Source organism: Protopterus annectens, chromosome 3.part1 (assembly GCF_019279795.1).
Source record: "Protopterus annectens isolate FY-2018-M chromosome 3.part1, PAN1.0, whole genome shotgun sequence".
In the NCBI taxonomy this organism is placed as follows: Eukaryota; Metazoa; Chordata; order Ceratodontiformes; family Protopteridae; genus Protopterus; species Protopterus annectens.
In genome coordinates this window covers 1828432862-1828460340 of record NC_056732.1, presented here as the reverse complement: position 1 = coordinate 1828460340, position 27479 = coordinate 1828432862, and the positions used below count along the sequence as shown (strand labels likewise).

Here is a 27479-nt window from a genome sequence, read left to right as displayed (position 1 = left end):
TAACACTCCACTGCCAATCATGAGAGGACAAGGTGATCTGCTGTGGCGACCCCTAACCGGGAAAAGCCGTAAGAAGAAGAAGTAATCTTAGCATCGATGACAGAGATGTGAAAGAATCTAAATAAATAATAAATCAGACATGCAAACAGTGGTCCCAAATATAAATTACTAAGTTAAGGAGAAAAGGGACACATCAATAACATCCAGATGTTTGCCTGTAACAAAGTATTGTGGAACGAATGGAATAACTTACTCTTAAGCCTTAATGATTAAAGAAGGAACTTAAAAACCTCTAACTCTGAGAATGTCTTTGTACAACAGCCCGGGGTCACTACATCCGGCCTAGGTATTACTGAAGTTCTGCTGCAAGGCCAACTCCCAAACATTTTCACTGGGAATTGTGTCTTTGTATAGTGTAAGCAAATTTAACTGAAAGACCTTTGCTGTGTATTAACTTCATCTGGTCAAATATGTGCCTGCCTGTGCTGGAAATTAGTTTTTAATACCCGCCCCCTCTGAAAGAGGTTTCCTTGTACTCTAGAGACCACTTACTAAGTTGACCACTGTCCTTTCTTCTGACCAATGGATTACACTGTATATGTCAATTACTAAGCCTTTCTGGCTGACAGGTTTCTGCATTCAGAAAATGAAAGAAAACTTGTTCTACTTTATACCACTCTCCTAATAGCTTTACAATGGTATACACTAATTACTCTCTGTTATAATTTGACCTTGACAGTACATCTCTTCACCGTTGCAGTAAGGGATCTCTGCCAAGGGTAGTCCAACTTCCAGTCAGTATACAGAAGTGCTTAGTACTTCTAGGCATAATATGTCACATTTATGTTCCCGACGCAAGGTGCGAGGCATAAAGGTGATGTACGGACACACATTTAGAACTGAACAAACCCTGCAGGGACAAAATGCCCTTAGGGACAAGAACATGTGCATCCAGAGGCAGAAAAAGGAAGCTTGGCAAGGGATGTACAGGGCAAGAGGCAGAACAGAAGGGGTAAGAGCGAGGAAGGGAACGAATATGCAGCATGGCAAGGAATGTACAGGGTAAGAGGGAGGAAGGGAAAGAATGTTGCAGCACTGAAGAAAAGGACATCTACTGTTATGGTAAGATTTTACACAACTGTACTATGTCATTCCACATCACTGCTGCTGTACTCTTTACCCAAGGGTGAGTATAAGAGCACAAGAGGAAGCCTGGGAGGTGGTAGGCCCAGAAGAGCCCTCTATAAATCCATGTAAGACAGCCCTGGCAAAGCCTACCCCAGCCCTGAAAGTATGAGTAGAAGACCAAGTTACTTACAGATGGAACTGGTATACAAACCCTTGAAAAAACACAACAGAGGAGGCAACTGCCCTAGTGTAATGCACCTTTACCAATAAGGAAAGACATATTCTATGAAAAGAATAAAAAAAAGAAATGGTCTTAGAAATCCAGGAGGTTCTTTAAGATGGTTTGCCTAGAGACAGCCAAACCCAATGTCCTGGTATGAAAGGAAACAAAAGGCTGCAAAGATTTCTGAATAACTTTGGTTTTATCCAAATAATATCTGAACTACCTATGCAAATCTATGGTCTGAAGAACCTTCTCACTGGCAGAAAGATGAATAGACTGATTAAGGGACAACTCAATCACCTTGTACACAAAAGAAGGATTAGCACAAAGAGACACTCTCTCTGTGGAAAACTAAGAAAGGAGGAATAGCCACGAGAGCCTGAAGTTCAGATACTCCCTTGGCTGAAGTGAGGATCAAAAGAACAATAGTAGAATGCTGAAAAGAAGCAGGACTCAAAAGGGCCTGAGCCGATTTTTCAAGTACAAAACCGAGATCCCAGGAAGATGGAATAGGCTTCCTGGGAGGTCTCATATGAAGGATGCCTTTAAGAAACTGCCTGACCTCAAATCTAGAGGCCAATGGAGGATTTAAAGGCAGAAAAGCAGAAATTGCGGACAGGCGAGCTTTAACTGAAGAATATGCCAAACCCAGCATGGAGCATATCACTCAAATAAGACAGGACCAGAGTAACCTCCACAGATAGGGGATCCTGATAGCATGACAGACACCAGACAGAACATTGATTCCATTTGGACATATATGATTTCCTGGTAGTTGGCTTCCTAGCCTCCTGCAGAAACTGAAGTATGTCTTCAGAAAAAAGGTGTGTGAAATGGATCAAAACCCTATCACCCACAGCATCAGTTGAACAGTTGGCAAGAGAGGCTGCATGTCTTGTGTGAAAAGATACACCCAGTGAGGTAGCTTGTTGTGATTGACCCTGGCCAAGTGAGAAAGAAGGGGGAACCAATGCTTTCTGGGCCAAAAGGAAGTCACTAGCAAGATTATGGGAGAGTTCTGCCTGATTTTAAGACTCATGGTAACAGAGGAAGAAGAGGGAAGGCATACAGAAACATCCCCTTCCAAGGAAAAGACAGGGTCTCCACTTTCCAAGCTAGATGACTTGGGACTCTGAACAGAACAGAGGAAGCTGTCTGTTCAGAGTCTATATGAGGAATACCTCACCAATGGACAATGTCCAGGAACACATCTCTGTGAAACATTCATTCATGAACTTGTGTGCTGGACCTACTTGAGTCTGTCATTAGATTGTGCTCCGAGGGAATGTAAATTGCCTGAAGAGTCACTTGACACTGGACAGTTAGATCCCAGACCTAAAGAGCTAGTCTGCAAAGAAGCTAGGACCTTGCACCCCCGGTTTACTATCAAAATTGTTGAAATCTGACTTACTCAGAATGATTGAAAATTACACCAGAGTTTCCTTACACCAATGAACACTAAATGTCGATAATGTCAAAGTCGACATTATCGACATTGCCAAACTTACCATGACATCCAGACATATTCTATACACATTTTGCAGGAGGACAAACCCCCCACACCTCCTGCTAATGATATATTCCAACTCTGCGATTACACTACAGTGAGAACAAGGGTATTTTCCCATCCCTACTGTAGTGTGATCCAATTGTAAACAGTGACGCTCAAAACCACAAATGCAAGCTGCGTCTTGACCTTCCAGAGGCGACATAATTTCAACTCGGGATTTTCAAATTTTGCACCTGTACCCTCGATCATCTGAATGACGGTAAACTAACTTTCAAACATTTGACAGTAAACCGTGACCCTTGTTTGTTGACATACCACATGGGCCTAGATTGAAAGAAGGAATGAAAAGCCTGCAGAGCCCTCATCTCCTTTATACTGATGTGGTCTGACCTCTGATGAGGGGGCCAGAGACTCTGAATTTTGAGGGGGGGGCTACAGCAGGCTAAGGCATCTGTAAAGAGCTACTGAGTTGGAACTGGAGCTTGAAAAGGAAGCCCCGGTTTAAGAGAAAGTTGATGAACCCACCACTAAAGCTTGAATGTGAGACAGGGAAGCAGTAGTAACAGGAAGTCCAGAGGTGGCAATGTTGCAAACACACTGACTTGAGGTACCACTGAAGCTTTCTGATATGGAGCCTGGTGAGAGGGAGCATGGAAATGGTGGCAGCCATTAACCTGAGAACCCAGAGAAATTCTCTGGCTCAGATAGATGCCAGAGGAAGAAGGGATTGAAAAAAGGCAATTAGAGACAGAGCTTTGAGGGCAGGCAGAGATACAAGCATGGGAACCATCTGAAGTCTGCAGCCGAGGAAAATATCCTGGGAGGGAGTCAGAACTGATTTCTGGAAGTTTATAGTGAATCCCAGACTCTGTAACAGGGAAGTAGTAAATATAAAATCCTGCATCAGAGTGTTGGGGGAAGGAGCTTGAATAAACAGGTCATCATTAGAATGCCCACATCTTAGCCCTTTAATCATCATACAATACCTTAAAAGAACTCTCAGATCAGAAGAGAAACTCACCATAAATAAACCAAATAAATTCACTGAACAAAGCCTACACTCATACTCACTAGCAAAAAATTGGAACTCCCTACCTCTAACCACCAAAACTATTTCTAATCTACTCATCTTTGAGCGCTCCCTAAAAGAATATTTTACAAAATCATGAACCTGCTCCTGTGCCAATCCTGACTGAACTTACTCACCTCCTTTAAACTTAAACTCCCACTCCTTTTGTTTTTTCCACTACCTTAGCCTATCCACTTCATCTCTGCAGACCTTCCTCTACCTCTTTCTCTTTCTTCCCCACTCGCTTGTTACCTGAAGACACCCTACCCTGCACTCTTCTTATAATCTGTTTTTCTCTCCATCCTTTTTCCTTTTATAACCGTAATATGAACACCATCTCTCATACTAAGGCATCATTCAATTCCCCCTCACTGTCTCTAATCATGCAATATCTAATATTTCTTTAAATACCTTATTAGAATTGTCTCAGGTCACATTATTACAAACTAATCTATGTAACAAATCATACGACTAAGGAGTTTTTACTGACATGTTTTCTTCAACTCCTGTTATTATTTTTCATTGCACTCTACTACGAAACATATGTTCTATGCTTTTCTCATGGCAACTTTGCACTCCTATGTCTTGTAGTGTAACATTACTTTGTGATTTAAAATATCTGTAATTGATTTTTGAAAGATTGTGATTATGTAGATTTTCAACCAAGGTCACTGATGAAAAGGGGCACTTTCTGACCCACTTGAACTTTCCCAGGAAACAAATGCCAAATAAATAAATAAATATATTGACTAGGAAAGATCTGAATGTCTCAAACCTTGCAAAACGCATTTGGTAAATACCTTTGGGGAGTAGAGACGCCAAAGGGCAAAGAAGAGAACTGAAAATGCAAGGAAGAAACACAGAAATGTAAAAATTTCAAGAAGAAATGAAGGATGGGTATGTGAAGGTATGCATCCTTAGAATCCAGAGAGATTAGAGAGGCCTGGGGTAAAAGAAGATGAAATAATTTTTGCAGAAGTAACATCTGAAAGGAAAGGATCTTGAGAAAGGTGTTCAGCTGGGAAAGATCCAAATAGGTCTCCAAGTGCCCTTCTTTCGTGGGACCAGAAACATCCTAGAGTAAAATCTTTTGCCCATCTGGGCTGGAGGCACTGGCTGAATGGTGCCCTAAGCCAAAACAGAATGCAGAACCTCTGGAAAATAAGTGAGTTGTTCCCAAGGAGGTTGAGGAATGCCTGAAAAGAGAAGAAGGGATTTTCAAACCATGAAGTATCCCGGATGGAAAATGGACAGAAACCAAGAGTCTCAAGTTATCGGTAGCCAATTTGGAAGAGACAGGGACAGATGGAGGGAGAAGGAAACCTGGCCTAGGGCAGGAGGACACAAACTGCTATATATACCCAGCATAGGTTCATAGGTAGGTACTAGGCTATCTGCCCGAGGGCATTTATAAGCCTAGCCAGAGTGTGTCAACTTTCGCCGCCCCATTGATTAATTAACTGAGCCTCTATCAAGAAGAGCTAATGAAGTGATCCCAGGGGTGTATTTTCTGTTACCCATCCACTCAACAAGGTTTCTCTTGAAGAGCGTTAGTGAGGGGCTCTGCGTAATGTAGTTAGGAATTTTGTTCCAAAGCATGGGGAGAGTCTCTGTGACAGGAATCTATCCCTCCAGCATGTTCTATTTATTGTTCTAGCGAGGTTTAGCTCACTAGAGCAAGTGGCTTGCAGTGACTTGGATTTCTTTAGGTGGAGCATGTCCATCAATTCTGAGTTGGACATGGCTTTGTAAGTCAGGCAGAGATCACCTCTGAGTAAGCGATATGCAACTGAGTACAGCTGGAGTTTTTCCAGTAGGGCTACATAGGACATATGTTTGAGGCCAGTGATCCTCTTGGTGAGGTACTTTTGTGGTCTTTCCAGCTGTTGGAAGTGTCTTGTGAGGTACATCCCAAATGGGGCATTGTACTCTATGATGGGTCTGATGAGTGACGAGTACAGGGGCACTATAACCTCTTTATTTTTAGATGAGAACCCTTTAGTAATTAGATGAGCTACATAGAAGGATTTCCTAACTACTTTGGCAATATGATTGTCAAATGAGAGATTACTATCTACTTGGGTCCCCAGATCTCTTATTACCTCTTCTGTATTAAGGGGGCTGCCACCTATGTGGTAATTCATGGGTGTTTTGTTTTTCCCAAACAGGATGACTATGCATTTTTTGGCATTTAGCTTGAGACCATGACTTTTGACACCAGGTGTCCGTCTCAGTAAAGCCCTTTTGGAGAATGTCTGTGTCAGCCAGAGAGTCAATTATGGCTCCCAGTTTGCAGTCATTGGCAAACTTGGTTGGCCATAGTCCTCCTGTGTTTGCCAGTACTTCTGAGAAGTATATGCCGAACAGCAGGGGTCCCAGGACTGAGCCTTGTGGGACACCACTTGTGACTGGTTTAGAGTCGGACCTGGTGCCCACTATTCTTACCGTGCGAGTTCTGTCTGTAAGCCAGTTGGCAACCCATCTCGTGACGTAGGGGTTTATGTTCAGGCTGGTGAGTTTTTCTATAATTCCCGAGTGGGGAATGGTGTCAAAAGCCTTGTCAAGGTAGGCTGTGTGAACCACCTTCCCCTCATCTATGGCCTTGGTGACTGTCTCTTTAGTAGGCATGATCTGCCCTTAACAAAGCCGAACTGAGTTGGGTCAAGTGTTTGGAGGTTCCCAATGTCTTTGTTAATGAGTTCCATGATGATGCGCTCCATAGCCTTGCAGACCAGGCTAGTCAGGCTTATGGGGCAATAGTTACCAGGGTCAGTTGTGGCCCCTCCTTTGTGTAGCGGAATTACCGTTGCTGTGCGCCATTCTATGGGCATGTAGCCTGTGGAGAGGCTGAGGTTGAACAGTGTGTTTAGGTGGGGGGTAAGTTCGTTCTGTAGTTCGTGCAAGATGCAGCCTGGGATACCATCTGGCCCCACTGATGCTGTGCTTTTGGCTTTTGAAAGGGCTGTTTTCACCTGTGCGTCTGTGATTTATGGGACACTACACTTTTCCAGTATTGTTGTGGGCCCTTTTGGGGGTGAGACGGTGGGTGAAGTTTTCACTGAATCTATCTGCCAGGATGTTGGCAATATCAGTGGGTTCAGTATATTTTGTGCTATTTTGCACTAGCTCAGAGCATATCTGCGAGTTGCCACTTAGATTCTTGACATAGCTAAAGAAGGCTTTGTGGTTATCTTTTGAATCCTTGGCTATTTTTCTTTCGAAGTTAGCCTTGGAGGATTTTATGAGGGACCTTAGTTTCTTACTGATATTGATCAGGGATGTCTTTCCTTCTTGGGATTTGCTTTTTTTCTGAACTAGTTTCCTCCTCCTATTGTACAGCCTGTTTATGGCAGGGGTCCACCAGACTGGTTTCCTTCTCTTAGGGGAGTGAGTCTTGGTTTTGCTAGGGATGGCATGATCCATGCATCCTTGCAGGTTCTCATAGAGGGCATTTGTAAAGGTTCCTGCATCTTGGACACTGTTTTCCTTTAGTGTGGGGGCTGTGAAACTTACCACCTCTGTCTTAAGTAAAGTGAAATTTGCTATAGAAAAGTTTTTCACAGTGGTTTCCCTGGTTGGAGGTGGTGGTGTGGTGTGGACATCCAGAGTGATTAGTTTATGGTCTGATCAAACCATAGGTTCATAGGTTAGTACTAAGCTAACTGCCCTTGCGAGCCATTTTAAGCCTAGCCAATTATCCCTTGTGAGACTCAAACCCTGCAGCTTGTGTTTGTAAGGCAAACACCTTAACCATTAGGCCACCCTCCCACCAGTGACGGGTTGACCTCCGGTGTGGAACACCTGTCGCCCATGTTGGTGATGACCAGGTCCAATATGTTTTCACCTCTGGTAGGGGAGTTTACCAGCTGATCCAGGGCATTTGAGTTGATAAATTCCAGGAAGCGCTGGACCTGGGAGTTTGTACTTGAGTAGTTTTCCCAGTTAACAGTAGGGTAATTGAAATCACCAAATATCAGGGTGTTCGGTAGGACCTTCATGTTTTCCAGTGTCTCCAGAAAGGCGGAGTGGTGGTCCTGGGTCATGGAGGGTGATCTGTAGCAGGCCACAATTTGCATTGCAGATTTGCCTTATGTTAGTTGCACATGGATGATCTTGGAGGTATCATGCTGTGCCACTAACCTGGAGGTGTAGGTATCCTTGATGAATATGGATACACCCCCCTCCTTTTGTGTTTCGGTCCATGTTCTGTGGCCGAAATGTGTGGTATGAGTTGTAGCCCGGTAGTGCCGGGGTGCTCTGTGGAGCCTTGAACCAGGTTTCAGTTACTGCACACATGTCGACATTCTCCATACTGAGGAGTGCTTCGAGCGCGTGCATTTTGAGATTTAAACCCCCTGGCGTTGAGTAGCATAACCCTAATTTTTTATTTGTGCTGTTTAAGGAGGTGGGTTTGACTTTTGAGCCTTGCCTAAAAAAGGCACTATGGGGGCAGCAAGAGCCTTGGCCAGTATTCGAAAGCCTAGGGGTGACAGGTGCAAGCCATCTCTTGTGAAGCAACGAGGCTTGTCGAGCATGTCGTCCCAGGCTGACAGACACTGGATCCCCTTTAAATGACACCAGAAGCTTAGCGAATTGTTGAAATTGATAACTTTTTCTTTATACTGCAGTATCATTCTAGGTGAGGGCAGGATGCTAAGGCTTTTAAACAAATTACCCAATTAACCAGTAAAAACATCTCAAAACTGAGCCCTGTTCCTGTAGTCTTCAATCAGACAAGTTCTAACTGCACACTCCTGCCACTGGGGTGCAGGGGAACCTTCTCCAAAAAAGAAGGCCTGGATTAGTGCTCAAGTTATACAAACAAAGCTAGATTCAGCAGGCCTGGATCTAGTCTATGCTACATATCCTGGAAAGGAGGTTTCTGGGAGCCAGGAGTCTGAGTTGACTTAGGAGGCACATGCCTAGAACCCTTCTTGCCCTTGCAAGAAAGGTGAGATTTCCTATGAATAAAGGCAGACTTAGATAATTTCTCTGAAATGTGGGAATAGTAGAAACAAAAATATGTTTCAACTCCTGTAAAGCTTTATCCTTGTCCTGGACAGACTTGAAAAGTTCAGCTGCAGCAGATTCAAAGAGATTCTTATTATCCCAAGGAGTATCTAAAATGTTGGTCTTAATGTCATCAAACAAAGCCTGAAGATGAAGCCAAGAATAATGCCCCATAAGTGAACCAAAGGCAGCATGGAGCATCAGCTGCATCATAGCTACACTTGATTGAGTGGGGAGCAACTTGAGAAATAGAAACCAGAAGGGAAAGGGCCAAAGCCTTCCCCTCAGAGTCAGGAAGGTCAGAAACCACCTCAGAAACCTGGGAAAGGAGGACTAAAACATACCTGGTCATATGAGTCTGGTAGCTGATGGCCCTAAAGGATAAAGTGGCAGCAGTGTAAACTTTTTTGCCCAGCCATTCCATAGCCCTACTATCCTTATCAGAAGGCAACAGCTTGGTAGAGGACAGTAATTTGGAAGGCTTATTAGAGTAAACTGACATGGCAGAGGGATCAGCAGAAGGGCATTTATAAAGAAATTTGTACTATTCAGAATTTTACAGAATTGATTTGGAGTCTTAGGTCCAAGGGGCTGAGAGACAGCAGTTACAGAAAAGGTATCCAGAAGGGCAGACAGAGCAGGAGGAACAGCAGATGTCTTAGGAGACTTCAACTACAGGAGCTCATACAATCACAATTAAAATAATCCATCATATGGGCAATGGTATCCCCAAGGGACAGCTTCTTCAGGGGGAAATTTGGACTTATAGAATCCTCCTCCTCTGAATTGTAGTCCAGAGGAGAAGGGATTTGGGAAGAGTAAGCCTAAGATTCTTTCCCTGAGTCCAGATCCTAATTCAAGGCATCCAATTCCCTGGTTCTCTTAAGTGGAGTGGAAGACCAGGGAGGAGCAGGCACACAGATCCCTTAAGGAGGCTTCATGGCAATCAAAGCATTAAATAAACTGAGTGAAATCCTGTCATTCACAGTAGGGATCCTTAAAAACAGGAATAATATGCTTCTTTTTCTGTGGAATGTCTACACAAAACCCACTCAGAGGGTCAGATCCCTGTCGAGATTTGATAATGGTCACATGACTCTCCTTCCAGACTAAAATAAAAGGAATACCCCTCAGCCCTTTAGAAATAATCGACAGAGGTTCCCCCTCTATATCAGGTAAAGATGTTTGAAAACCTCAGAATTTGCGAGAAGACTGATACCGAAAAGGTCATGGCACAGAAATCTGAAGCAACAACCAGCGGTCCTCCAGGCTTTCACCAGCCTTGAAACATCTGGGGAAGATGGACAGCAGTCAGATCAGAACTAACATCACTGGCATTCTTCTTACCAGATGGCTGGCCCTCAGGATGGGAGGATTTTGCCATAGCACCCTGAGCGAACAAATTCAGATGTTAATCCTCCAGGTACATGGACAAGGAGGAGACACAACTACATAGGGTCTTAGGCACAAACGCCTGGCAGTCAGAGCTCTGCATATGATTGTGGGAAGCACCCAAACAGAACAGACACTGGTCATGATGACCTTTATGGGGAATTTGCCTCCCACACTAACATTTTCCCTTTCTGGCTTACATGAACACAATAACCACAAAAAATAAGAGAAACAAAAGAAACCCCAATGGGACACTTATCTGAAAACACTGTTTGGTAACCAGCACAGCAGAAAGACATTCATACTGATGTTCAACAATGGCATTCGGACTGGCAGCAAAGAAGTTCTGAATGCGTGTGTCCATATGTCACCTTTATACTGTATGCCTTGCATGAGGAAAATACATGTGACATATAATGCCTTTGAGTACTAAAGGCTTTGGTATACTGACCGGATTTTGGGCTGTCCTTGGCAGGAAATCCCTTCGGTAAAGAATACTGCAACAATGATATGGAAGGACATCAACAGATTGCACTGTATAGGACAGTTGCTTAGTCTTCCTGGCTAGTAGGTTTCTGCATTCAGGAAATGGAAGCCAACCTGCTCTACCTTGTACCTCTCTGCTACTTGCTTTGTATTGGCTATACACAGATTATTCTGTTATAAATTTGGCTGGAGGGTGGAAGCATAGAAAGAACGGTGAAAATATGAAACACCACAATATAGTGAAAACTTCAAAATGCTTCACAATCGTACTAAAAAGCAAATTAATAAAGACAAAAAATATACTATAAGAACTTACAGAATATTAGTATCACAACCCTAAACATTGCTGGACAATCATTAAAGAAATATTGCATCCTGGCTATAAATTCAACCCTAACTCCTCTCCCAACAACTCAGCACCTGAAAATGCAATACAATTCATCTCTTATTTCACAGACAGTATAGCATCTCTAACCAAGGATTCCCCAACATCTAATAACCCTGCCCAACAGCCATGTATCACCACATCTACTTTCACCTTGAAACCTGTGCCCACATCCTATATAAAACTATTCCCATGCTGTACAGCTGATGACCTTCCAAGTGAGTACCTTAAAATAGCAGCTGAAAGCACTGCCTACCCTGTCTCAATCTTTATAAATAGGTCAGTCCAGGAATTCCACCTTCCCGCTCTCTGGAAAAAGTGACACATTATCCCTCTTCACAATGGAGGGAATTCAACAATTATTAAAGCCCCAGTAGGAATGCTAGTCCAATGAAAACCAACAGGTAACCAGTACATCCAGAAGACAAGTGGACCGGGGGGGGGGGGGAGCGAATACTGCAACCGTGAAGAGGAGGACCTCTACTGTTATGGTAAGATTTTACACAACTGGCCTATGTCCTTCCGTTTCACTGTTGCAGTACTCAATATTAGGGAGAGTGCCAAAGCTCAGGAAGAAACTCCATTGGAGGAAGGACCAGGACAGCTCTCTGGGAAGCCATGAAGGTTGGCCCTAGCAAAACACGCTCTAGCTCTGGAAATTCCATCCAACTTGTAGTGATTGGTAAAAGTATGCACAGAAGTCCAGGTAACTGCCTCAAGAATAGAGTTAGCATCCACACCCTTGCAAAAAGCAACAGAAGAAGCCACCACTCTAGTAAAATGAGCCTTTACAGACTAAGGAAGGCTCTTACCATTAAATGAATAAAAAAAGAAATAGCTTTTGAAATCCAAGAAGAAATAGTCTGTTTGGATACAGCTAATCACAAGGACCTGGAATGAAAGGAAACAAAGAGCTGATCTGATTTCCTAATAGATTTAGTCTTTTCCAAATAAAATCTGAGCTGTACATACACATCTAAAGTGTGCAGCACCTTCTCACTAGCAGATTGTGGAGAAGGGAAAAAGTAGGCAAATGAATAGACTGATTAAAGGGGCAATTCATTTACCACCTTGGGCATAAAAGAAGGATTAGCTGCAAGGACACTGTCCTTATGAAACATCAAAAGCATAAGGACTTGAAGCTCAGACACCCATCTGGCAGAAGTAAGGGCTAACAAAAGAACAGTCTTCCAACAGCAATGCTGCAAAGAAGCTGAAGCTGCAGGCTCAAAAGAAGCCAGCCAGTTTCTCAATAACAAAATGAAATGAAGATCCCAGGGAGGAGAAAAAGGCTTCCTGGGAGGTGTAATATAAAGGATGCCTTTAATGAATTGTTTAGTTTCAAATTTAAAAGCTAAAGGAGAAGATAAAGGCAGACAAGCAGAGAGAGCTGATAAATGGACCTTAACAGAATAAGTCAACCTAGCAGTGAGCAATTCACATAGATAAGAGAGAACCAAAGGAACATCCACAGAAAGTGGATCCAGGTTACGAGAAAGACACCAAACAGAAAACATCTTGCATTTGGATAGATAGGATTTCCTAGTAATGGGTTCCCTGGTCTCCTGCAGGACCTTAAACACATCCTCAGAAAAAGGTCTCTATCTCAAATCAAAATCCTATCACCGACAGAGTCAGGTGAAGAGTGGACAGGTGGGGATGGATAAGAGAGCCCTTGTTTTATGTGAGTAGGTCCACCCTGTGAGGTAACCTGTGATGATTTCCCTTGGCTAAGTGCAGAAGAAGAGGGAACCAATGTTATCTTAGCCAAAAGGCAGTCACCAACAAGATTTTGGGGGACTCCTGTTGTATTTTGAACAGGACATTTGGAATGAGGGGAAGGAAAGGAAAGCAAAAACAAACATCCCCTTCCAAGAAAGAGAGGGTGTCTACCTTCCACACCAGAGGACCTGGGACTCTGGCACAAAATTCAGGAAGTTGTCTGTTCAGAGGGGAGGCAAAAAGGTCTATTTGAGGAGTACCTCACTGATGGACAATGTCCAGAAACACATCCTTGTGAAGCATCCATTCATGGGAGTGAGTTAAGGACCTGCTCAGAGAGTGTCTGCCACAATGTTTTGACCTGAGGGAATGTAAACTGGAGTACCAACCGGCAAAGAAGATGTTGTTCCCCCTCTCCATTTGTTTAAATACCACATCACTGTGGTATTGGCTGTAAATACCTTTAGAGGTCCCGGGAAGAAAAGAAGATAAAAGCCTGAAGAGTCAACAGAAGGGCTCTCATCTTTTTGACACTGATGTGTTCCTTCTGTTGAAGAGGAGACCACACCCCCTGCACATTTAGGGAGACAAAAGCTACTCCCCATTTCAAATCTGAAGTATCTGTAAACAGCTCCTGAGAGGGAAGAGGGGGATGAAAAGGGAGTCTTGGATTTAGGGGCAAATGCTGGACCCACCAGTGGAGTTTCTTCTTGAGACAAGGTAGAACAGGAACTACAAATTCTAGGGAATGAGCATATCAAAGCCAAACTGATCTCGGGAACCACTGAAACTTTCTCATGTGACGTTTGGCCACAGGGAGCAAATGGATGGTGGATGCCATGAAACCTACAGCTCTCAGAAACTACCTGGCTGTAATGGAAGTCAGAAGGAAGAAGAGTTTAAAAGAAGGAGATGAGGGTCAATGCTTTGGGAGGAGGCAGGGATGCCAGCAAAGGCACCATCTGAATCCTGCAACTCAGAAAAGCATGGTCCTGAAAAGGAGTCAGAGAAGACTTTTTGAAGAAGAGAAATTGCATAATGAAGATTTGCAACGGGATCGCTGAAGAGAATGCGTGAAACAGAAGGTCGACCAAGTAGGGCAATACTTGGATCCCCTGTAATCACAGAGTGCGGTATTTGATGAATACCCTTGGGGCAGTAGAAAAGCCAAAGGCATACCTCTCAACTGTACAGATTTTCTCAGAATGTCCAGATTTTTGCGTCATATTTTCGTTCCATTTCTCATAAAATTGTGGTTTTCTGGCAAATCATTAGCAAATCCCAGAGGGTCGAAGTTAAAATATGACGACAGACATTTGAGTTTCAGACTTTATATCTTTCAGAAAGCTTATACTAATGCACAATCTGTCATTCTGTCAATTTTCTTAGTTTGTAAGATCAACATTTAAAAAAGTGTCCCTATTTATGGGCCTTGTCCAGATTTCTTGCTCTAAGAGGTTGAGAGGTAAAGGGCAAAGCAGAGAACTGAAAATGCCAGGAAGCAACAGAGAAGCATAAACAATTCCAGAAAAGGGATGGATCGGAATATGGAGATAAGCATCCTTGAGATCTGGAGACACCATATAAGTCTGAGGAAGTGAAAGAGGGAACAAAGACTGAAAGGACAACATTCGAAAAGTGCGCACCTTCAAAAAAGTGTTTATATGAGACAGGTCTAGATTTGCTCTCCAAGTACCCTCCTTTCTGGGTACTAGAAACATCCTGGAGTAAACCCACATCTGCCTTTGGGACACAGGGACCTCTTGAACAGTTCCCCCAGTCAAAAGGTCCCAAAACACCTCTGGGGAAACAGGAGAGTTGTTCTCAAGGGGGCTGAGGAATACCCATAAAAGGGTGAGGTATTTGCACACCATAAAATACCCCTGGAAAATAATGGACAGAACCTAGGAATCCTGAGTAATCTGTAGCCAAACACGAAGAGAGAGAGAGGCTAAGAGAAAAAGGAATGCTGGTAAGAATAGGAAAGTGAGACAGCACCTGGTTTATCTGGAAAGAAAGACTTCTGAGTCCCTGAAGTCTGAGTAGCCATAGCAGGAGGAGCCCGCTTGCCACCTTTTTTGCCCTTAAGAGAAGGGCAAGACTGCCTGTAAACAAAGGCTGGCTTATTGGAATACTTTCTCTGAAATTTAGGAACAGGAGAAACAAACATGTTTGAGTTTCTGTAAAGCCTTTTCCTTATCCTGAGGGGACTTAACTCAGTAGCTTTACCAAACAAGTGTTTATTATCAAGAGAAGCATCAACTTAGCCTTGATATCATCAGGCAAAGGTTAAAGCCAAAGCCAGGAATACCTCCTCATCGCTGACCCAAAAGCAGCAGCCCTGGAAGAAACATCTGCTGCATCATAACTACACTTGATGGAATGACGAACCACCTGGGAGGAAGTCCTAAACTGAGAAAAAGAGTAGAAGTTTTACCATCAGAATCTGGAAGAGGAGATATAACCTGACAAGCCTGGGATAGGACAGCTAACACATTCCTGGACATACGGGTCTGATAATTAACAGTCCTAAAAGCCAAAGTAACCAAGGTGTAAATCTTCTTACATAGCCTTTCCATGGTTCTGCTATCTTTATCAGAGGGCAGTGATTTGGGTAAAGGAAGCAATTGAAAGGGTTTGTCACAGGTTACAAACACCACTGAGGGGTCAACAGCAGGACACTTGTACAAAAAGTTACAGTCCTTAGGCACCCTACAGAATGTATCAGGTTTCTTGGGAGCAGGGGGCTGAGAATATGGACCTTTAGAGGCATTGGAAAACACATCCAACCAAGCAGCCAAAACAGGAAGAACAGCAGAAGGTTTAGGAGGTTCCATCTGCAGCAACTCACAGTACCTATTATGAATCTCAGGGACCTAAGCACAATCCCATTTAAAAAAAACTTCATCATCCTGGAGCTTGAGGAGATTTTGGGGGGGACACAAAGGGAGTATCAGGACTGGTATAGTCCTCTTCCTCTGACCCACAGTTAAAAGGAGAAGGAATTTGAGAAAAGTAAGCAAGGGATTCCACATTTGAATCCAACTCCTCCTCAGAGGAATCCTGTTCCCTGGGTCTTTTAAGGGGAGTAGAGGACCAAGGGGGAGCTGGAACAGAAACTATCTGAGGAGGTTACAGTGCCATCAAACCACTAAACAAGCCCTGAGTGAAGGCCTGCTCTGCTACTCACTCTTTAGATTCTTAGGAGCAGTATGTTCAGTTTTTTGTTTTTTTTTTCTTCAAAGGGACATCTGCCTTACAAAACTTGGAAGACTCTAACCCAGGATGGCATTCGATAGTAGTAGGAACTTCTTCTCGGGCTAAAATCTGAGAACACCTCTAGGCCCCCTGGAAAAGATCAACAGTGGTTCCGTCCAAATGTCCAAAACAGTCATCTGCAAAGCCTCCTTGCACATGCTTAAAGCTGGAACCCTGCCAGCCTCCAACCCGGTAGCAGAAGAGGAATCCAACAACAAAGCCGGGCAAACCACCGGGCATTCACTCATCTTGGGAGAGAAGTCAGGAGGAGACTGAAGAGCAGAAGATTCTGGCCTAAACTTCTTGGTCTTCTTCTTCTCTGAAGGCTGTCCCTCGGTGCAGGAAGTTCCCTCCATCGTATCTTTCGCAAGAAGTTTAAGATGCTGATTCTTAAGATACAGCACCAAAGAAGAAAGTCTACTACGCAAATTTTAAGTACAAAAGCCTGACAGCTGGAACAGGACGTATGGTTGTGTGAGGTTCTAAGGTAAAACAGACACTGTTCGTGACACTCTTTATGGGGAATCTGTCTCACACACTGGCATTTACACTTACTCCAAGTATAGTCAGAACTTTATGCTGCCAAACCCCAAACTTTAGAGAAAGCCTTTATTTCTATTAAATTAGAGTGGCATTAGATTTTTGCAGTATTGATGTCCCTACCCCTAACAGATGCCATCTATCCTCTGCCACCTCCAACATCTTTATTTACTCGAAGCCACAACGGTGAAAAATGTAAAATGAAAATTACCGGAACTTGTACTTACTGATGCTGCTGTCAGGAAGTTGGTTTTGTGGTACCATCATGCCCCCTTTAGTGCCACTATGTGTAACTGTTTCTGTTTTATTAATAAGTAACCTAAGATGTTCCACTGGGATGTTATACCCTGTAAATCAAAAACAACAGTAATTACTCAGTTAAACTGGTTCCTTCCAGGAACGTTTGCACTATATTTATAGTTAAAGCATTGCAGCCAGTGACTAGTGACAAAATACATTACACAAGATCAGTACATTTCATTGCAAGCCACAGATGGGGGGTGCAATTGTAAGTTAAATTGCTACTGTCTACCTCTGTGCAATTACACCTGCATCCTCTCTTGGCACAAGCAATACTACACAATCTTTCTTAATAAAATAATTTTCATACTGTTATCACCTTGCATCTATCTCAAGTAAGAGATTTGTGCATCACTTACCATCTCTACATACTGAAATTTAGCACTCTGTTTATGCGTAAGCATCACTTATATATTTTATATGTGTTAAAATGGTAAATTAAGTGATCTGAGAGACAGTTTTTGAATGCAATCCACAACACAGGCAAAGGCAAATTAAATAAACAGAACAGGGGAAACACATGGCACAAACCATAACATACAGGCTCAGGTCAGTAACATAACAGTTTATACTAACTCAGCAAGTACATATAAAACTAGACATAACTACACAGTCTGTGTTCTGAGAGTAGCAAAGCCCTTATGGTTTAACAATTAAAACTCATTCAGCCTCCTGCCTAGAATTATCCATAACATCTACATCTACAACTACGGAGAGACATCTAGCAGTTTCTTATCCACAGATTAGTTCATTACCATCAGCACCTCATTCAGACAGGCAAGCAATTTGATAACTAAACAATTAACATCTCTACTCCTGAAATTATTTGGTAGTGGAGAAAGCCTGTAACTTATTCTGTAATGAAGGAAGCCTGTAACTTACTCAGTAGTGAAGGAAGCATGTACCTTATTCTGTAGTGAAGGAAGCCTGTAACTTACTCAGTAGTGAAGGAAGCATGTACCTTACTCTGTAGTGAAGGACGCCTGTAACTTACTCAGTAGTGAAGGAAGCATGTACCTTATTCTGTAGTGAAGGAAGCCTGTAACTTACTCAGTAGTGAAGGAAGCCTGTAACTTACTCAGTAGTGAAGGAAGCCTGTAACTTACTCAGTAGTGAAGGAAGCCTGTAACTTACTCAGTAGTTAAGGAAGCATGTACCTTACTCTGTAGTGAAGGACGCCTGTAACTTATTCTGTAGTTGGGAAAGGCTGTACCTTATTCTGTAGTGAAGGACGCCTGTAACTTATTCTGCAGTGAAGGAAGCCTGTAACTTACTCAGTAGTGAAGGAAGCATGTACCTTATTCTGTAATGTAGGAAGCCTGTAACTTATTCTGTAGTGGGGAAAGCCTGCAACTTACTCAGTAGTGAAGGAAGGCTGCACCTTATTCTGTAGTGGGGAAAGCCTGTAACAATCTGTAGTGAAGGAAGCCTGTAACAGTCTGTAGTGAAGGAAGCCTGTAACTTATTCTGTAGTGGGGAATGCCTGTAACTTAATCTGTAGTGCAGAAAGCTTGCAAAGTTTTCTGTAGTGGAGAAAGCCCGTAACCTATTCTGTAGTGCAGGAAGGCTGTACCTTATTCTGTAGTGGAGAAAGCCTGTACCTTATTCTGTAGTGGGGAAAGTCTGTAACAATCTGTAGTGAAGGAAGCCTGTAACAATCGGTAGTGAAGGAAGCCTGTAACAATCGGTAGTGAAGGAAGCCTGTAACAATCGGTAGTGAAGGAAGCCTGTAACTTATTCTGTAGTGGGGAACGCCTGTAACTTAATCCATAGTGCAGAAAGCCTGCATCATTTTATGTAGTGGAGAAAGCCTGTAACTTATACTGTAGTGAAGGAAGCCTGTACCTCATTCTGTAGTGAAGGAAGCCTGTAGTGGGGAAAGCCTGTACCTTATTCTGTCATGGAGAAAAGCCCTGTAACGTATTCTGTAGTGGAGAAATCCCCATACCGTATTCTATAGTGGGGAAACCTGTAACTTATTCTGTAGTGGTGAAAGCCTGTACCTTATTCTGTAGTAGAGAAAACCTGTAACTTAAATCCGTAGTGCAGAAAGCCTGCATCATTTTCTGTAGTGGAGAAAGCCCATAACTTATTCTGTAGTGCAGAAAGTCCGTAACCTATTCTGTAGTGAAGGAAGCCTGTAACAATCGGTAGTGAAGGAAGCCTGTAACAATTGGTAGTGAAGGAAGCCTGTAACAATCGGTAGTGAAGGAAGCCTGTAACTTATTCTGTAGTGGGGAACGCCTGTAACTTAATCCATAGTGCAGAAAGCCTGCATCATTTTATGTAGTGGAGAAAGCCTGTAACTTATACTGTAGTGAAGGAAGCCTGTACCTCATTCTGTAGTGAAGGAAGCCTGTAGTGGGGAAAGCCTGTACCTTATTCTGTCATGGAGAAAAGCCCTGTAACGTATTCTGTAGTGGAGAAATCCCCATACCATATTCCATAGTGGGGAAACCTGTAACTTATTCTGTAGTGGTGAAAGCCTGTACCTTATTCTGTAGTAGAGAAAACCTGTAACTTAATCCGTAGTGCAGAAAGCCTGCATCATTTTCTGTAGTGGAGAAAGCCCATAACTTATTCTGTAGTGCAGAAAGTCCGTAACCTATTCTGTAGTGAAGGAAGCCTGTATCTTATTCTGTAATGGAGAAAGCCTGTACCTTATTCTGTAGTGGGGAAAACCTGTAACTTATTCTGTAGTGAAGGAAGCCTGTAACTTATTCTGCAGTGGAGAAAGCCTGCAACTTATTCTGCAGTGGAGAAAGCCTGTACCTTATTCTGTAGTGGGGAAAACCTGTAACTTATTCTGTAGTGGGGAAAGCCTGGAACTTATTCTGTATTGGGGAAAGCCTGTACCTTATTCTGTAGGGCAGAAAGGCTGTAACTCATTCTGTAACTCATTCTGTAGTGGGGAAAGCCTGTAACTTATTTTGTAGTGCAAAAAGCCTGCAACGTTTCTGTAGTGGAGAAAGCCTGTACCATATTCTGTAGTGCAGAAAGGCTGTAACGTATTCTGTAGTGGAGAAAGCCTGGAACTTTTTCTGTATTGGGGAAAGCCTGGAACTTATTCTGTAGTGCAGAAAGGCTGTAACTTATTCTGTAGTGAAGGAAGCCTGTACCATATTCTGTAGTGCAGAAAGGCTGTAACGTATTCTGTAGTGGAGAAAGCCTGGAACTTATTCTGTATTGGGGAAAGCCTGGAACTTATTCTGTAGTGCAGAAAGGCTGTAACTTATTCTGTAGTGAAGGAAGCCTGTACCATATTCTGTAGTGCAGAAAGGCTGTAACTTATTCTGTAGTGGGGAAAGCCTGTAACTTAATAGTGTAGTGAAGGAAGCCTGTACCTTATTCTGTAGTGAAGAAAACCTGTACCATATTCTGTAGTGCAGAAAGGCTGTAACTTATTATGTAGTGAAGGAAGCCTGTAACTTATTCTGTAGTGAAGGAAGCCTGTTCCTTATTCTGTAGTGCAGAAAGGCTGTAACTTATTCTGTAGTGGAGAAAGCCTGGAACTTATTCTGTAGTGCAGAAAGCCTGCAACTTATTCTGTAGTGCAGAAAGGCTGTAACTTATTCTGTAGTGGAGAAAGGCTGTAACTTATTCTGTAGTGCAGAAAGGCTGTAACTTATTCTGTAGTGGAGAAAGGCTGTAACTTATTCTGTAGTGGAGAAAGCCTGTACCTTATTCTGTAGTGCAGAAAGGCTGTAACTTATTCTGTAGTGCAGAAAGGCTGTAACTTATTCTGTAGTGGAGAAAGCCTGTACCTTATTCTGTAGTGCAGAAAGGCTGTAACTTATTCTGTAGTGCAGAAAGGCTGTAACTTATTCTGTAGTGGGGAAAGCCTGTAACTTATTCTGTAGTGGGGAAAGCCTGTAACTTAATAGTGTAGTGAAGGAAGCCTGTACCTTATTCTGTCATGGAGAAAAGCCCTGTAACTTATTCTGTAGTGAAGGAAGCCTGTAACTCATTCTGTAGTGGAGAAAGCCTGTTCCTTATTCTGTAGTGCAGAAAGGCTGTAACTTATTCTGTAGTGGGGAAAGCCTGTAACTTACTCTGTAGTGCAGAAAGCCTACAACTTATTCTGTAGTGCAGAAAGCCTGTTCCTTATTCTGTAGTGCAGAAAGGCTGTAACTTATTCTGTAGTGGAGAAAGCCTGTACCTTATTCTGCAGTGCAGAAAGCATGTACTTTATTTTGTAATGGAGAAAGCCTGTAACTTATTCTGTAGTGAAGAAAGTCAGTAACTTACCCTAGTTTGGTTTGGGAACAGTTAAGAGAAATTTAGCAGTATTGTGCGCTTCCAGAACAAAGAGATTTACCCCATGGAAGATGATGCCTACATGCCTGACAGATGGGCATATGTTACTAAACTAAAACTGTCTTTCGGCTTTTCCCAGTTGGGGGTTGCCACAGCGGAAATCCGGTCCGCTAAAGATTGGCAGTAGAGTTTTACGTGCTGGCTTGCTGGGCCTAACGCACAACCTTCAGCGAAGGAACGCCCATTCACGCATGTCGACACAAAGACGCTCTAACTGAGAATCAAACATGCAGCGTCTAACTACAGAGCACAAACTACTCTGTTGACAACAACTTTAAATATGCAGCTGGCAGCCTTTCTGAGAACAAAAGATCTAGGTTCCAGTCAGGCTGATAAAAGTGCTGCGTAGCTGAGAAAGACAAGGATGTACTAACTATGATGCAAATGCAAATAAATAAATGGGTAAAACAGCACATATTCCAACTGCTTTAAATAGGATATCATTCCCAATGAGTTCTCAAGCGTCAACGTCTAAAAGCCTGTTGATGCTGTGGTATGCTTCAAACCGGCCCTTAGGCCTCATTGAGCTTTACCTCAAATTGCACAGGAAGTGAACAGCTGGTTAAGTCATTCTCTCATAGAGACAACTACTTAGGTGTCAAATGACAAAGTGACATGAGATGAAGAACTGGCCTAAGTTCTGCCACCAGCGATACAGCTAGTGAGGTGTCACAGTGATGTGACCTGAGGAACTGAGCTGACTCATGCCACCAGGCATATAGCTACTGACAAGTGAAATCTCACAATGCTGGCCGCTTGCTTAGTGGAATAACTTGTGAACATTTTATTGAAGTGTGTTAAATCTTCATTAACTGCAAATGAAAAAGCACTTTGCTTTCACAGCTAATGCTAATGTAAATTTAACAAATTCTGTTGAGAAGATCTCTAACAAAAGTATCTAGCTGAGCATGTGGCACATTTTAAAAGTGCTTTTCAGTTACCAAGTGTGATGATAGGGCAGTATTCATAATCTCAACCTGTGCCCCACAGCAGGGCTGTGATAGTGAGGAAAAGACTGCATTCAGACAGCAGTTGCACGACCTACTAGATTATTAAGTTTGATGACCAGGGAAGTCCACTGGGCCATAAAGAGCCCGTTTTCAGTTGAGGCCTGGGGAGAAAAACTCCAAATATTGCAAGTTACATATAACAAAAGAATGACAAAGATTTATACATAACAATTAAAACATTTACATAAATATAATACATTATGTAACAAGCTTTTAGTGAGTTAACATTTAAACAGAAGGTTACTAGCCCTTTTGAAGGTTGGGTAAACTGAACATTTGCAGAAAAAGACATTTTTGTCAAATAAGCTCTTTGTAAGTAAATATTAAACAAGTAGCTACTAGTCCTTTGCTGGTTAGGTTAGATGAAGCAGGACAACATGAATTGGTTTTGATAATGGGTGACTTGAATGCACATAGCGGACAGACAGAACAGGATACAATGAATGCCTGGGTCCACATGGGTAGGGCAACAGTAATAAAGAAGGAGACACCATTCTAAACTTCTGTCTTGCAAATGGCTTGATAGTAGCCAACACATGGTTCAGAAAGACAGACAGTCACAACATCACATACAAGAGTGGTCAACATGCAACTCAGGTAGGCTTTCTCCTGGTAAGGAAAAGGCACTGGGGTATAATCAATGATTGCAAAGTCATCCCCAGAGAAACACTCAGCCCACAGCATAAATCACTGGTTGCTCTAAGGTCAACAGAGACCTGGCTGAAGACCTGGAAATTGACTGGACAGAAAGTACAACAGTTCAAGGAATTACTCAGGGCTCTAGCTCCCCAGGAGGAGGAGGATATAGGTGGAGTTGAAGAAGCATGGCAGCGCCTCAAAACAGCATGTGTGAGAACTACAGAATAGATATGTGGCAGATCCAGGTATGGAAATAAGGTCATAAGGAAAGGTGGTGGTGGAATGCAGAAGACCAGCAAGTCATCAAAAGAAAGGAGTGCAGGAAAAAGTGGGAAATAGTAAAGACCAACCAGGCTAGCAAGGAATACTAGTTGGCTAACAAAGAAGCTAAGAAAGGAGTTGCAATAGCAAAGACTAGGGCATCAGAGGCACTCTGCCAGCTACTGGAAAGTGACTCAGTAGGTGGCACAACTATATCAGGTTGCAAGGCAAAGTCAGAAAGGTAAAGAAGACAGCCAGACACTCTTTATGATGTCAGCAACAACCTGTTCACCAATCCACAAGACATCATAGGCAGATGGAAGGAGTAATTCCAGGAGCTTCTGAATGAAGAAAACCCCACAGAAGCTGTACTGCCCCAGAAACAGCCTACAATGAGAGAAGAAGAGGAGTCCACCCTAGAAGAAGTAAGAACTAAGCACTAAGGAAGACGAAGTCAGGGAAAGCAGTAGGCTCAGATGTGGTCACAGCAGATATGATAAAGATGCTAGGGAAGAAATGGCTCCTGAGGGTACTCACAGCAGTGTAGAAAGAAAGGCGTATCACAGATGACTGGAGAATAAGCATACTCATGCCAGTGTACAAGAACAAAGGGGACATCCACAACTGTGGGCAGTACAGAGGCATCAAACTCCTGTCACGTTGCAGGAAAGTTCTGGAGAGGGCGACTGATAAATGGATATACAGAGTAGTAGAATGTAAGATGGGAGATGAGCAGTTAGGATTCTGATTAGGATGCAGCACAACTAACCCGATGTTTGCAGTGAGACAAACAGTTGAAAAGAAGCTAGAGATGAGGAAAGAGTCCAACTGGGCATTCCTAGACTTGGAGAAAAGTACATGACAAGCTCCCAAGAAAGTTGATCTGGACGGTACTGCGGTGGTTTGAAGTCCCCAGAAACAATGGTAGAATTAGTGCGGGCTATGTACAAGAACCCAATGACTCACATACAAACAGTGTTTGCCCCACAGAGGGATTCCCAGTGGGAGAGGGTATACACCAGAGTTCAGCTCCAAGCCCACTACTGTTAATACTGATTATGGACTACACTGGTAAACAGGTTGGAGGGGACAGATAAAGTTGCTGTATGCAGATGATGTGGCATTACATGCAGACTCTGAGCAAGAACTTCAGAAAAGGATAGGGGAATGTAATGCAAAACCGAAGGCACATGGGATGAAAATAAACACATCTAAGACAGTGGTAATGGCAGCAAACTGGAGAATTCAGAAGAAGCTGAGAACTGAGACAGAAGGGAAGACAGTGTGAAAGGGTAATAGCTTCAAGTATCTTTGAGGGGTGGTTGAGGATAAGGGAAGTCTGAATGAGGAGGTCAGAGCTAGAATCAGAGGGGCTGCAGCCAACTGGCACAGAGTCTCAGGTGTAGTCTATGACAGAAGAATGATAAAGAAGCTGAAAAGTAAGGTGTACAAGACAGTGGTGCGACCAATACTACTATATGGCACAGAAACCTGGGCAGTAAAGGCAGAGCAGATGAGGAAGCTAGAGGTGATGGAAATGAAGTGCCTGAGAAGGGAGGTAGGATGCACTCTGTGGGACAGATGAAGAAATGAGGACATAATAAGAGAAGCCAAAGTAGCTCCAATTGCAGAAAAAAATCAGAGAGACCAGATTACGGTGGTTTGGGCACGTGCAGAAAAGCAGAAGAGAATTTATTGAGGAAGATTTGGGACAGACAGGAAGAAAGCAAGAAGAAATAAGGATGTCCAGCAAAGAGGTGGATGGATTGTGTGAAAGAAGATCGGCAACAGTCAGGCATGAGTGTTGAAGAAGGCAGGAGTGTGGCACAAATCGACAGAGATAACAGTTAACACGATTCCCCAACCCCATGTAGAAAATGGGAAAAAAGGGGGGCTGATGGGTATGATGATTTTCAGTCACCAAGTGACACCTGTCATCTTGGACAGAATTGTCCTAATGTGCTAAAGTATTACTAGGTCAATGTCCAGAAGAATCTCAAGGTGTATGTCATTACAGTAATTATCTCCCCAGGTAAAATGAACAACAACAAACTTTAGTGTGGTATCAGTATATATATATATATATATATATATATATATATATATATATATATATATATATATATATATATATATATATATATATATATATATATATATATAGTTTTGACAAATGAAACCCAAGTATTGTACATCAGATTATGTATATATTTCAGCAATGACCTTGCTTAGTTTCTGAACCAAAATTTAGCAAAGTTCCCCCTGAAATGCGTGTGTCATACCTCTCAACCTCTTAGTGCAAGGAATCTGGACATAGCCTACAATAATGGGGGGACAAAGGCCCAAAAATAGGTACAGATTTTAAATATTGCTCTTATAAGCTTAGAAAGTTGCTAGAGGAGCAGAATTTGTGTTAGCATGCATTTTCTGAAGGCTATGAAATCTGAATGACAAACATATGTCATTATTTAGTGACTTCAGTCCTCAGTGATTTGCCAGAAAACCACACATTTAATGAGGAACAGACCAAAATATGAAGTAAAAATCTGGAGATTTTGGGAAAATCTGGACAGTTGACAGATATGGTGTGTGTTCAGATTTGGAAAAAGAGAATGCAAGCACAAAAGGAAAAGCTATTTCACTATAAAGAAATTCATTTAGGGTGATAACAACCAAAGCAGGACTGATAACCAGTGAAAACTATACATACTCAATCGATGAAGCTTGTAGAATGCCAATGTAGACAGAACAGTACATAAGTGATTTTTACATCATTATCCTAAAAGATCTATTGCATCTTCCGTAAAATTTCATAAATACAGGCTTTGAAATATACGCATATTTATGAAGCAACAGGGTCAAAAGCATTGAATCCCACAAGACTGCCACAAATTATGTATGCAAGGGGGTGACTGGCCTTAGGACCGTATAGCAAATATGCACTACTGACTTGTATTACCACTAATACAATTATACCCAAATAAGCTTTGCAGGATCAGCTACAGAACAATGTTTTAATCACTATCTTACCAAATTTCACCAACCACAGCCTGATCTTAGTGTTTTTTTAGGGTAAACGTACCTATTTTTTTTTCTGTTTTTATTTAACATTTGTTAACTGGGAAAGTCTGACTTGGAACAAAGCCAATTTTCAGTGGAGGCCAGGGGAGAAACGCTAAAGAAGACTTAACCAAACTATTTTTGTGGCACACAGACACACACATACACTTTATTTGCAGTTTGTTTGCCAGGATAGTCCATTGGGCCACAAGGAGCCTGTTTTCAATGGAGTCCTGAGGAGAAAAGCTCCAGAAAAATATATAGTACACATTGCACATATACATTACAGATTATCTCATAGGAATACAAAGTGAATATGATAAGAAAAGGTTAACAATGATGTACTACAGCCGTATAGTTCAATTACCTAGGATGAGCTACTGATACCTATCCTTTGACAGTACCAATTAAATTACTAATCTGATTGCTGAAGATTCTTACAATGAGCAAATCAACATTAAATTAAAATAGATGCTAGGCAATCTGCCTTTAAATGGACTGATACCAACGTCCTACATCTACGATACCTTTCATTAATAAAATAAGTCATCAGCCAGAAGCTTTTTCAAATGAATAAAAAAATACTTGTAAAAAGATCTAAGTATACATACAAGACAGTATTGCACGGGCAGAATAAAAAGTTTCATAAAGACAGACTCATGCAGAAAAACTCAACGCCATTTGCCATTGCTATTTTCACTTATACATTATAGACCACTGAAGGATCAGGATAAAAGTAAAGTGAGTTTATGATTCAGAAATCCTTGTTTTAACTTTCTACACAGCTCAGAATTACCTACAACCAAACAACAATCCTAGTTCAAAAAAGGCTAACAATATCTCTAGTTCAGTACATGTGTCAGAGGTCAGAGAGATTTTCCTTCCAAACTGAAATAGAAATACTCTTTCTTTTAAAACAAGCTGCAGAATGCAGACAGTTCCATTCCATATTCGGGCAGGAAAGTACAGTTCTGCAAGTTGCACTTACCTGTAACAGTAGATGTTTAAAATCCTCACTTCTGCAGTAGCCATTTGGCTATATGAGCTGTTTCTAGCCCAGTAAAGAAATTGGCCAGCTTCACAAAGCCCTGGCTCCACTCAGCAATTCACTCTGACTGTAAAACTGTAAAATTCCCCAAAGCAGGCAGAAGACAGCTCGATATGCAGCT

The 27479-nt window shown here is 42.3% G+C and overlaps 1 protein-coding gene across 1 annotated transcript in view; it reads right to left on the bottom strand.

The window, feature by feature from the left end:
* The window catches only part of LOC122798719 (zinc finger protein 260-like), a 170734-nt gene that overhangs the window by 42241 nt on the left and 101014 nt on the right, over positions 1-27479 (bottom strand). The window contains 1 exon segment of the mRNA XM_044067815.1: positions 16951-17070. Coding sequence (XP_043923750.1) covers positions 16951-17070 — 120 coding nt within the window.